Consider the following 13,992-nt stretch of genomic DNA (forward strand, 5'->3'; position numbering starts at 1 on the left):
GTGTGTGTGTGTGTGTGTGTGTGTGTGTGTGTGTGTGTGTGTGTGTGTGTGTGTCCGGTTTTTTTTAGATGACACTTGTGTATTTTGTTTCACCTTTTCACAGAATGTGTACCTGGAAAATATGCAACTTTGTTGCTGAAATAAACCGCTATGTTTTGCGAGGCACTTGAGAAGAGATACACAACTCTTTTGTTTAGAAATGTTATAACAATTTGCGAGCGTCTCGTTTGAAATAGTTTAAAATGTGACCCAAACTATAAACTCTGTATGTTTGGGACGACAGTGGTCCAATGAGCTCTGGCTGTCGAGCATTGTCTCTGGGTAGGCAGGAGTGGATAACTAATGTTTTACCCGAAACATGGGCCCCTTTTTGAGAAGTTTAGAATATTATAGAAGTATTTATCTGACAGAAAAGTGGGAAGACATGGAATAGCATCAAGAGGCTAGCCCAGGATAGAGAAAAGTGGGGGGTGTTTGTCCGTGGCCTATACCCTGGTGCAGGGTGAGAAAGGCAATGATGATGATGATGATTTATCTGAGAAAATGAGGATATGGAAGTATCAAAAGCTAGATACCAATTAGTTAATCTGAAAAAAAAGCCTTGTCGTCAGTATAGTAGAAGACTTAACCCCAGTTTTCGGGACAAGAGAACTATTATCCTCCCAAAGAAGATAATGGCCATGTTACCCGGGAACCGGCTCCATGCAGTGCCAACGCACTCCTTGACAAAACTTGCGTCTTTAGCTCTCTTGCAAACAGCTTTTTAGCCAAGAGAGATTTTTAATTAAAGAAAAAATATCAAAAGAATAGCGTTTTTTCGTGTTTAGAGTAGTATGCTGAGCATTCAAAGTAAACATTCCAGCTCAGGTTCAAAATGAAGGAAACAGGCAACCTAACCTACTATCGAAAAAGTACAACAAAAACGTGCGTAAACGAAATATGTGTTTTTTTTGTTCAAAACGAGTTTAAAGGTCATGATCACCTCGTAAGAATTCATCGACATTCTAGTGATGTATTATTGCTAGAATGATAATAAAGAGTACACAACCTACAGCGGGTCGACGTTCGCTGGATGTAGGTGGGACAATATTTGCCCTTTGCCCCCGAGTCTTCATGTCAACAAGAAAAAGTTATAACGACACACGTCCACGTAGTCTAAGGGTCAACGGTAGCTTTTGTTTTCTCGTCTGTATCTCTCATTGTGGTTATCTCCACCAGACGGTACTCGAGATATGCAAGTGAAAGTTCTGAGCTCGATCGTGGCCAGACAAGGGGGGTCAAGGTATGGTGTCCTGATTTAGCGGATGACGTTATTTAAATTTCACGTCCGTTTTTTCGTGTAAAGAAACTACGGAAAAATGTCAACACTTTAGAAAAATGGAAATAATCCTCTTTAGATTAAGAAACAGATACATCTTTTTTATTCCGTTATTCTTCGTTCCTGCTTATGACGACTGGGATTAATTTTGATACGCAATTTGTTCATTCTAAAACGGTTGTTAGTTGCCGGACATAGTTGTCTAATAGTGCACAATAATTAATATTGTCGATTATCTGATCGTAACCCGTGATCTGCATGGGCGGAGCTTGTGGCAAGCTGTCTAGACGGGATTCCTTTCAAAGATAAACGTATACCTTTCCCTGATTGAGACAGCTTCCAACCGGTCGATATTGACGAGGAGAACTTGTGACTACAAATTGGGCGCTTTCATTTTCAAGAGCCTCCTTTACGAGATCTGATTTAGAAAAAAAAAGTGTTATTGATTAGTTTAATTGCGCTGGTTCTTTGATACCTTTCAAGCATTGTTATAGATTTTAACCTAATTATTAGTGGTGTCAGACAACAACTGGTCATTGTTGATATCAAAATGAATTTAGAAGAAATACCGTTGGTCCGCGATAAAAGGCCGTGCACACTGCAAAGCAATAATAAAGTATAAGGGCAATAGTAGCATTTCAGATATTGTGAACATCCGCAATGGTAAATTGTGAGAAATTTGCCACTCTAATCTTTTCAGACAGATTGTGAAGTGCAAAATGTAAATGCGTGGCGAAAAAATAACTTACGTAGACATACACGCCGAATATAACGAAGTGTTCATAGCCCCTGTCTGTCTGTCTGTCTGTCTGTCTGTCTGTCTGTCTGTCTGTTTGTCTGTCTGTCTGTCTGTCTGTCGCTTCCCTCTCTCTCTCTCTCTTTCTTTCTTTCTCTATGTGTCTCTCTCTATCCCCCTCTCTCTTCTCAGAGGTGATGTGTATGTCATGTAGGTAGCGTGGCTTTGTGTTTGAATATGTCATAGTTTTCTTCCTTCGAGTTTCCCCGTTTATTAAAACGATAGGGTCACGAAGTAATACTGGGTAGATAGAACACGCTTAAAACAGAAGAAAAAAAATAATACCATTGAATATCACACGAAAATAACGAGAAATTACATCTTTATGCCCAACTTTTTCTCAAAATGCAGCGACGTATTTTGCAAGTCCATACTAATGAAGAGAGAAAAGAAAAAGGATAATAACCATTCGAATGCAGATTAAACATTTTCTTATTCACCTCAGCCGAAGAATAATTTTAAAAGGGCACATATAACAGTAACAGGGCAGAAATGGGAGAATCAGCAAAGGGATGAAAACTGAAAAGGAAAAGAGTAAATCATTTTCACGCCAAGATACGAGTGAATGTTAGGACTCTGCAATGAAACACGACTAAAGCACACCCAAAAAGTACGAAAAGAACATGGTCTTATTAAAAGAAAACATTTATAGTGATGCAAACAAACAAGCACAGTCTAGTCACCTCTCCCTCCCTCCTCTCTCTCTCTCTCTCTCTCTCTCTCTCTCTCTCTCTCTCTCTCTCTCTCTCTCTCTCTCTCTCTCTCAATTCCATTCTCTTCCCTTGTCTATCAAAAACTCAAACACACACACACACACACACACACACACACACACACACACACACACACACACACACACACACCACACATACACACGCACACACACACATATATATATTATTTATATATATATACATATATATATATATATATATATATATATATATATATATATATATATATATATATGTATATATATACACATACATATATATTTTGCACCAAGCACTGGCATGTTCTCAACAGATTAATACTTTACAGATATCCATCCTTATACAAGGTGTGATACCAAGAAGTACCTTCATCAACGATGTATGCCCTTCTCACCCCTGAGTTTCAATAATTTCATACCATAATGTCTTTATTCTGAGCAAACCAGCTCTTCATATCTGAATGAATGAATGAATGAATGAATGAATGAATGAATGAATGAATGAATGAATGAATGAATGAATGAATGAATGAACGAACGAATGAATGAATGAATGGATGAATGAATGAATGAATGAACGAGTACATGGGCAAATTGTCAGGCCGCAAAGGATAATGTTTAATGCTTTATTCTAGTGTGAGCAAGTTAGTTTGTTCAAATAAGTCTTTTCATGGCACAATGATATATTCAGATGTGAAAATATTAATAACTATTGTGTTGTCTTATCTGACACATTATTTAGAATAAAGACATACGTATTCTACCTCTTCAAGGGAACAAGATTGCAGCAAATATTTTTATATCCCTGTTTAGGGTGAGTTTTATAGACATATGTATCCACAATTTAGAATCGACTGAATAATAATATGATTATGAATATTTATGTGAATCATCAATAAATAAATAACAGCAGCGCATAAGAAACGAACAAAGAAAAAAATACACTTTGATTGAGCTCAAAAGAATAGGCCCTACGCAGATGATGGAAAAGGGGGTGGGGGTGAATTGGGAGGTAAACGCGAATAGATGAAATAAATAATACATACATAATTATATAATAATTAATAATTCACATGTTTAGCGAAAGAATAGAACAACTGCTCTAAGCTGATTGTAAGCGAGGACAATAAATAGTGTTTGATAGACTGACAAAGACTATTGGATTATCTGGGATGACAGCATTACTACAAGTCAGCAGCTGAACAGGTAACATGAAACAGTAAAGTCTTCACTATTCAAAGGAAAATAAGAAATTGAAATGCCCTGAGAGTTTTAAATGAGAGAAGCCGTTGAATCTCAGGCAAAATTTTTAAAAAAATCTTTACGATATGAAAATATCGGAGAATATTCATACGCATATAGAAGGTGGATTGGATAACAATGCACCGAGCACCACGGATGCAGGGCAGTTTTGTTTTGGTTTTCATGCGAGGAAGGGGGGGGGGGGGAGGGGGGTAAATAGAATAGAACGATAAGAATATGGTATATGGACGGAAGCAGATGAAGAACATGGACGAGGGGACTGTGAATTAAAGTGCAATCTGAAACGTTGAAAATAAGCCAGGCACAGATCAAGAAGTAGACAAATAGAGTTGGATGGATGGATGGATGGATGGATGGATGGATGGATGGATGGATGGATGGATGGATGGATGGATGGATGGATGGATGGATGGATGGATGGATGGATGGATAGATAGATAGATAGATAGATAGATAGATAGATAGATAGATAGATAGATAGATAGATAGATAGATAGAGAATGGGGAGGGGGGATGATAATTAAAAGTGAATGAACTTAAATTATTATCCCGTAAAAATTACTGCTTGATGCAATAGGAAATGTGACAATGGCGGAAACTGAAACACAATAAATATTATTATTATTATGCACGCAGAATGTTCTTCCATGCTAGTTACGTTTCACTATTAATATCGTCTTAGTGGCTAGTTCCACTGGCATGTGGCAAGACATCTTGCACTAGGCCCCCAAATGATATTCATCGTTCTTTGTCTTGCACTGAGGTCCATATGACATTCATTGTTCTGTGGGACTCTCGTATTTGAGGCGGTTTTCCCTGCACTGAGTGAAATCTTAGCAGATTTCGTGAGAAGACAGGATCGCCTGTTATACACGCCACATACAGCCCTGTCGCTATAGTGAAAAGGCATACAGCGAAATCATAGACAAAACAGACTATATTATGTGTCATAATTCAACTGATTGTCAATGAGGTTCTTTGATGGTATCGCAACGTCTTTTGCACTTAGGTGAGAACATCTGGTGGAAAGTGAAGAGCTCTCGTCAAATGTTTCTTGAGTAGCGTGTGGCTAAATGTTTGAGGTGTTCTCTTTGATACCCTGTACAAATCTTGAATATCTAGACTTAGGCATGCTCCGAGAATGTGTTTATCACAAATCTGACATGAGGGTGGGAAATCTGCAGAACCAACAAGGGTCCTATATGGCTGGAAGTCAGAAAACCACACTGAGCAAGACACTGGTGAAAACTGATACGGTAGGAGCAGGTGTGTTAAGTGACATTAGGTAGAAAGCAGCTGAGAATGGGCGGAGGGCAGGCATGGGGCTGAGGCCACGGTGGGAAAAGACTGAGCCTCTGCAGGACTGTGCTGAAGAACACCGTACGGGAACACAGGATGAGTCAGTCTCTTGCTGAGGGAGTCACGTGAGTCGCACTCTGTATGTATTTCTGCTTCCGCTGCGACGTCATCACTTTTACTGTTTGATCGTTTGGGTGGAGAGGAGACGAAATCTACAGGAGCTGAAGTGTGGGAGAAGAGTTGGTGGGGATAGGAAAAGGGTTGAAGATGGGGATAGCTGGTCGGGATTTCTGAGACGCCTCGATCTCGTCTGTCGTCTTCACTGGAAGAACGAGCAGGAGAAGAGGCGAGGGCCGACACGGGCGTGGATGTACGGAGAGGATAGACGTCACTGTCACTTTTCCGGAAAGTCGGTTTGTCACAACGACTATCCGGTCTTTCCCTGGGTTTGTTTGGCGAGAGAACTGGCTCGTCTGCTGCAGTCGGTTCTGGAAAAACCGGATTATTGGGAAGCGGTAACTGGCCTCCCCTTGGACCCGAGTCCTGTCTGACTTCGCTAAAAGCAGAATAATCCTGGCCCCATCCGTCTCTACCCTCGTCTTGACCCCTCGATTTCACGTTTGAGATAGCGACCTCATCATTGTCTTCACGAATTTCATCATCGATTTCAATGTCCTTATCGTACTCAGCACTCGAGTCGCACGAGTCGTTGCTCTTCTCCTCATCCTTGTCGTCAAAGCTCATGTTCATCAGCGTGTTGAAGTCGGCGGCTGGGTTCTGGGGAACGCACGAGCCAGTTTTCCAGTGCGTCTTGAGGCCGCTACGACTGATGTACTTTCTGTTACACTGGGAGCATTCGAATGGGCGTTCGTTAGTGTGGAGCCTTCTGTGCAGTTTCAGGTGAACGAACTGCGTGAATTTGGCATTGCAACATTTACAGTGAAACGGCTTCTCCCCGGAATGTAGCCGCATGTGTGTCTTGAGGTTGCTAGTAGAGCTGAAGCGCTTGTCACACACCTGGCACTTGTGTGGCTTTTCACCCGTGTGCACGAGGTTGTGTTTCTGCAAGTGCGCCAGTTGTGTGAAGCCTTTGCCGCACGTCTGGCACACGAAGGGACGCTCGCCGGTGTGTGTTCGGAGATGAACCTTTAGATTGGATAACTGACCGAATGTCTTGAGACACACGTTGCACTCGTAATGCATCTTCCCATCTTTTTTCTTCAGAGGGTAAGGTAGATTTCGGTAGCCTCGTCCCCCCGAGCCCGGGCTCAGGTGAGACACTGAAGACTTGGGCTTCGTGAGATTTAACCCTTGGTCCTGATTGGGGTGATGCTGATGATGTTGGTGGTTGGCGTTGGCCGGGGGAGGGATGATGTTTAGGCCGGCGGCTGCTGATTGGTCTGCGGAGGAAAATGGCGGGTAGAGCGGCCAACTTGGGAGCGCTGGGTAGTGAGAGATTAGTTGCTGGTACAAGGGGTTGAAGGGGAAAAGGTTGGGGAGGCCGGGGAGGGTGGGGACGGGGACTGAAGGACTGGGGACCATCATTCCAGGGTTGAAGGGCGCAGTGTGTTTCATGGTACCAGGGAAAAATTTGAACATGAGACTCAAGTTGTCCGGTTTGAGAGGGTTGAGAAGCGGGTTGTAGGAAGGAAAGGTCATACCAGGAGAATAAAGACTCCCGTGCTTGAAAAACGACAAGGGAGGAAATGGCATCCCGCCTCTGATCATGGGGTCCATTCTTTTAGGAATCTCCGAGCCGAACGATGATTTGGGGAGCGAACTTACATCTGACTTGATCTCAGAGATAGTTGGTGTGTGGCTGTATCCGTGACTCACGGGAAAAGGAAACATGTCAGGCCCCAGTTCCTGTCCTTGCTCTTGCATCTTTTTCACCAGGAGATTTTCTATCAGCCCTGCATTTCTTTTACTAGAAGAGCTCCCAATGACAGGTTTGAACCCTGACCCTTGATGAGCTGTCGGGGGCTTGTCGTGTTGAGATTGCGGGGTTGGAGGGTGTTGTTGGCGTGCCTGGATAGGAAGAGGTAAGGGATGCGGGGGCTGTGGGGGAGGGGTAGAGGAGACAAATTCCTGCGATGGTGTCTGCTCCTCTGGTGGGGGTGTCCTCTCGGGGGAATGTTTCCGAATGAAGTTCGAATCTTGGTGAGAGAGACGTTTGAAAGGATGAATATGATCATGGTTGTAATGGAGTTTGGGAGATTTCACCTCTCGGGGCGACCAGATCTTTGTCTGCGCGGCACGTTTGTTCCTCACAGGGGAAGGATGTCGTGTTTCTTCTTTAATCTGAGGTGCTTCTTCAGCCTCGTGAGTGTTTTCTTTTCTTTGGATGCTGAAATCTAACACAGGAGAAGCTTCCTCCACCCCAGCCACAGATACGTGGTGTTTCAAATCAGAGGGCGGAGTTTGTGTGGAAATATAAGTAGGTGGAGGGAATGGCATCGGCGATGGGCTGGTTTGCGAAGAAGGTGAATCATTATTGGTGGCCTTGTGTGTGCTGTGTGGTGAGATGACGTCATTGATTAGCCCCGGGGAGACGGAGGGCGGGGACTTTGAGGTGACGTCACGGTGAGAGTCGATCATATAGACTTTTTTGACATCCACCGAAGAGGGTGGGGTCTCTCTTGGCGCAACTGTCATTTGGGGAGGACTTGCGCTCCGTTCAAGAAAAGGATAACCTGTTGATAAAAAGGGAAAACAATGACCATCTTTATTGTTGCTTCTACCAGTTATAAAGCGTGCCGACAAATTGAGTTACTTCTCGGATTTTAGCCCTGTGGGTGTAGATACATCAAATTTATATATTGAATTTGTACAATTTATTAATATGAAATGGCGAAAGACATTGTGCACTTGAAGAAAATGGTGATACTTAAAGTTCTACTAATTTGACAGCTGTGTCGATTTGTTTTGGGACCGATATCTCCATTTGCAGATTGCGAGAAATAACTCTTTTTTTCAGCTAAACTACATAAAATTAAGTAATTCAAACTAATAAGAGCAATGATTATGTGGACACGGCTACTTTTAAGTATTAACTTACTCGTCCATGTATATTGTAAAGTACGTGTCAAACCTTACTCTGACCCAGAACACGTACATACAAGCATATTACAAGAAAACAAAGAACATAATGGCATGGGTATAATGCTTAACACCGATATCACCAGCACCACCTCCTCTTTCAAAATCAGTATATCCATCAAACAACCCCCCCCCCCCCAAAAAAAAAATTATAAAAATTTTTTAAAAAACAACCCCAGAACAAATTAAAAACAACATTTGTAATATGTAGCAAGAGAGCTGACCAAAAGAGCAGCAGCACCAGTAGCATCGACGACGACGACAACAACGACAGCAACAGCAACAACAACAACAACTTTAACAACAACAATAACAACATTAACAAAAACAACGACAACAACGAAATGGCCTCGATAAGAACACATAAAACGCCCCTTGCTAAATGGTAAGAATATTTATGAGGTAAGATGTCCAGATTTAAAGGAAAAAAGTGCCTTTCTCAAGAACACAATGTTGAGCAGAGATGAGTCCCGAGCTTCTGAAAACGCAATCTTACAATTACAAGTCTGGTAGCCAGACCACTAGACTAAAGACGCCCCTCCCCCTTCTCTATAAAAATAGCAGCTTCCAAACGAAAAAAACAACAAAAAAAAACAAGAAAAAACAAAACAAAACAACAACAACCAAAAAAAAAAACAAACAACCAACGACCCCCCCAAAAAACAAAAAAAACAAAAACAAAAACAAAAAAAAACCCCAACAACAAAAACAAAATAAAACAACTAAAAACAAAAACAAAAAAAATAAAAAGGCTTCCCTCACCATCCATTCCTCTCCCAAGAAAAAAAAATGCTTGTCAACTATACTATAACTATAAATACATGTAGTATGGCAAGGTGTGAGTTTGTTCCAGTTTCAGTGCGGAAAGGTTTTCTACCATGTAGCTTCTGGTTTAACTATCATTTTTGACAAATGTTTTGCCGATCATGAGTTTTAATTTCTTTAAAGACCCCGAGCATTCGAGCTAGCGCCGCTGGCATCAAAGTCCGGCATGGTACCAACGCTTCGCCACTGTATCTCTTGAAAATGTAATATATATTTGAGTGTGTGGGTTTTTGTTGTTGTTGTTGTTGTTGTGAGTGTGTGTGTGTGTGTGTGTGTGTGTGTTTGTGTGTGTGTGTCTGTAAGAGAGTGAGAGAGAGAGAGAGAGAGAGAGAGAGAGAGAGAGAGAGAGAGAGAGAGAGAAAGAAAGAGGGAAAGAAAGAGAGAGAGAAAGAGAGAGAAAGAGAGAGAAAGAGAGAGAGAGAGAGAGAGAGAGAGAGCGAGAGAGAGAGACTGTGCTTCTTTGTGTGAGTATGCATAATTATACATGTATGTGTGTACATATATATATATATATATATATATATATATATATATATATATATATATATATATGTGTGTGTGTGTGTGTGTGTGTGTGTGTGTGTGTGTGTGTGTGTGTGTATATAATGCATGTGTGTTTGTGTGTACATGTATATTGTGTATGTGTGCGAGTCTGTATAATACAAAGTTTTGATGCAATTTCTTAATCTATGGCACAGGTAGTCGAAATTCAAATCTTAAATGTTAGAAAAGGGAAGAAAAGATACATAAATTACATATAATTAATTATTTTTTTTAATGAAACGGTTTTTCTTCTTTCTCCTGGAAAAAAAAAATATAGCTTTTGGTCTTATAGCATAAGAACATCCTGCTAACGCACTGTTTTTCGTTCCAATGTCAAAAATGACAAAATACAAGATACTACAAAACAATAAAAGTAGTAACTTATAATAGTGTAAATGGACGAAAACAGGCAGGCTTGGGGAGTGAGAAAAGCGAGAAAAAAATCAAGAAGAATAGAATTCAATGTCAGACCAGATAATGTGAGGATAACAAAAGCATGAAATATATAGAAAGCAAAGTCACTGTATGGCGAAGAAAGTGAAGTTAAGAAAATTTTGAAAACGTTCGTCATTGCCATGTAAATCGTCGGTCAGGTGTTCTGACCGATACGTACTAAGACCAAAATTTAAAATTAAAATTTTTAAATTAATTTTGCTGTTAAAATAACAACAGTTTTATCGGTTGCATATCCCTAAAAATATTTTGTCGAGGGTTAAAATCTAAATGAATTTAAAAAAGACATAATAATATAGGTAGGCCTACAATTATTAAAAAGCAATGAATAGTTTCTTTTTTTATCTTTCTATCTCTATTAAAAATGTTGCTTTTTGGGCTTAGCACATTTGAACAGCATGCCAACGAAATATATATCATAAATTCTACCTTGAATAGTCCACGCAAGAGAAGAAATTGCGACCGTACAGTCTGCCCTCATCTCGCTGCTATACGGTTGATGAGTCTTCTCTACTTCAAGGTACGCACGTCTCAGCAGCTCACGGTGTATCTCTGTCTAACCACATAGGCACAGCTCGCTGGTTTTTGTTTTGCTTTCTGCGTGGGCTAACTACGAGTTACTTCGTGATGAATACTGAGACAGAAAGGTTTTTCTCTTTCTTTTTTTTTCTTTTTTTTTTTAAAGAGCGTTATTGTTAGATTATGAGAAAGAATAAACAAGAAACGAAATTAGTCCAGTTCATTCTCCTCTAAAAATCGCTTTTACCTTTGAATATTTTTCGGCACAATTTTTCTCTCTCTCCATTGTTAACAGTCACAATTTGATTATAAACTTGTATTGTAATTGATTGTTGAGTAAACAATTTCTGCACACAGATTTCTCTAAAACAATCAGCTGTTCCCAAGAAGTCCGGTCTCGACACACGACACTTGAGTTCATGAACTTGAAAAATCTGGCGACACAGCCGCAGTAGCTGTCCCCGACGGACGTGGCCTCCGAGAGTGTGTGAGAGAGAGAGGGGGGAGAGAAGAAATCCGCCCTGTTCTGTGATGAAATACGTGTGTACAATAAATAAAGAACCGCGACACGGCGCTAAGTTCACGGAACGCCGTCACCGGGAGAAGAAGAACCGAGGAGAGATCGTCTGTCCTGACGTGTGTGTGTGTGTGTGTGTGTGTGTGTGCGTGCGTGTGTGTGTGTGTATCGTCTGCTAGCTGCTGCTGCTGCTGCTGTCGCCGTTGTGTACCGTACGGGAATGATTGGTTGGTTGGTTGGTTGGCTGTGTTGGCCGATCGTACGGGTCGGGAAAGACTAGACGACTCATTCATTCGGCGAACCGTCCGTGATTTTTTTCCCATGCGCACCAGGCCTCGCGTACCCTGCTCGACTGTCTGGTCTGACTGGGATCATAATTGCCTGGTGCGGTATGGTTGGGTGAAAGTGAAACAGATTAGAAAAAGGAGGCGCAGCACATACTGCGGTACAAATATTTATTATCAATTAATTGTTATCTGTTCAGGAAATATCCGCTCTTGCTTGTTGTGTACGTTCTCGTAAGAGGACTCGAGTCTAGGGTAATCACGGAGGTTCGAGCAAATCGAAATCGATTTCATAGTCTGTGTTTTGTTTTTGCTGGGTAGATCTAGATCTAGATCTAGTTTTAAAAATTTAAAAATTATTATTATTATTATTATTATTATTATTATTATTATTATTATTATTATTATTATAAAGATAACTACGAAAGACCCATATAGCTCAAAACGTTCGCTGAAGAAAGAAAAGCGCAAAACGAGAAAAGGAAGAACGCGTGAAAAAAAACCACGGTAAAAAGTATTCAATCAAATTATGTTTTTTGTTGTTGTTTCCCTCCACTGGCACTCTTGTCTTCATGACGCCGTCAAGTTTCCCCATACCTCCGATCCATCTCCCCAAACCAAATAATAAACAATTTAAATAATAATTTGAAAAAATACGTAAGATAGACACAGATCATTCCTTATAATAAATCAATTATTTAAAAAATTAAGATTAAATAAGTAACAAGAAAGCTATCCCCTGACTGAAAGTTCTTTTAGTAACTCATGTATGCTCAGACATTATTTTCACCTCCTTCCATGTTCGTCATGTTACCCCCTCTTTTCTTACCACTTGTACCTGTACTCAATCAGAAACCAATAATTATTACACGTCCTTTCTTTCCATTACCAGAGCAGACTGCGCTGACGCAGTCGTGGGGTGAACTTTCTTTTCTTTAAAATCTTGTTTTATTGGCTGGAGGATGACAAACTTAGGTTCTTATTTAGCTCACTCGGTATCTTGCTGGACTACAGGACGGAAATTTCTTGTTCGAATCCCAGACTGAACTAGAAAAAATATTCCACAATTTAGGTCAAAATATAAGTGCCGAAGGTTTGAGGTGTAACAAGAGAGAAACAAACACCAAAAAGAAGGAGGAAAGATAAAGACGATAGATGCTTGACTGGAAAGAAGGAGCAAACTACACCAGAGTACTTTCCAACCACCCGCTTTGCTTACTTCCATGCCTTCTTCGTGTAAAGATATATTGTAAAACTGCCTTTTGAAAAGTTCGTTCCAGCTCTGGGACCATTGTCTGTCTGTCTGTTTCTGTCCTCTCTACCCCTCCCCTTCTCCCCCCCCTCTCTCTCTCTCTCTCTCTCTCTCTCTCTCTCTCTCTCTCTCTCTCTTTCTCATGCAGCACAACCAACGTTCCCAGATATCTCACTCAAATAACCAAACGAACTGTCTTCAGTAGTAGCAGCTCCGACAAAATCTCAGCTGGGGCGATCAAATCCCACAAATTGCCAGTTAAAAACGTGAGTCTATAAAGGTGCACTGCTTTAATCCGTGCTCGGGGAAACTCTCCCGCTCTGTGCATTTTACGACCGGACTTGACACGAGCAGCGAGAACTTCAGCTACCCGTGTGAAAGGTATCGGGTGGCTGCCCTTTTTGCTCTTTCTCCTATCAACTTTCGTTTCAAGTATCCCTCCATTTCTTTTTCTTCCTCGTCCTTAATCCAGGCCCATTCCATCTCTCATTCTGCCAGTCTTTTCAACCCCCCTCCCCCCCCCGCCTTATATCCGGAGATCGAAAGAAGACACCAAAACGACAAGGGGGAGATACAGTTGTCCAGTTGTGCCTGATGTGGTTTGAGAGAAAATGATATACTCACGTAAGTCAGGGGAAAAATGTAAGTGGTTCGTACCAGAATCCTCTGCAACGTATCGATGTCTAGATTATCATTCTCGCAAAGAAGTTAATTCCTGTTTACAAGAAAAAACGAGGCATTCTAAAACTGACACGACTTCTCTGATGAATGCATCGTATTTAAAAGAAAGAGTTGAAAATCACGAACGTCACAGCTGCAGTGCTTTGCCCAAAATATTTTTATAAAACACATCCAAGCAGGCTCACTCTTTCGTACGAGACTAGATAGATAGACAAATTGATTTCACACCAAAAACGAAAAACAAAAGCCCAAAGAAAAAAACCCAATAAAAACTTGACGAGACCCAAAAACAACCAAACTCCATTTCAAATAATAAAAACGAAGTTCGTGTTTTTAATTTATTCCATCCCCAATAACTACTTCTACAATCTCCTCTTTTCTTCTCCTGTCCTTACGCATTTTTCTACTTCTTCCCTCGGATTCTTCTGTCT

The 13,992-nt window shown here is 40.9% G+C and overlaps 1 protein-coding gene across 1 annotated transcript in view; it reads right to left on the bottom strand.

Moving 5' to 3' along the window:
* Positions 1–4,531: 4,531 nt before the first annotated feature.
* Positions 4,532–13,992, bottom strand: part of LOC101864493 (PR domain zinc finger protein 1) — a gene marked incomplete in the record, with an annotated part of 79,123 nt that continues 69,662 nt past the window's right edge. Inside the window, 1 exon segment of the mRNA XM_013079958.2 lies at positions 4,532–8,081. Coding sequence (XP_012935412.1) covers positions 5,371–8,081 — 2,711 coding nt within the window.

Source organism: Aplysia californica, unplaced genomic scaffold, assembly GCF_000002075.1.
Source record: "Aplysia californica isolate F4 #8 unplaced genomic scaffold, AplCal3.0 scaffold00004, whole genome shotgun sequence".
Taxonomy (NCBI): domain Eukaryota; kingdom Metazoa; phylum Mollusca; class Gastropoda; order Aplysiida; family Aplysiidae; genus Aplysia; species Aplysia californica.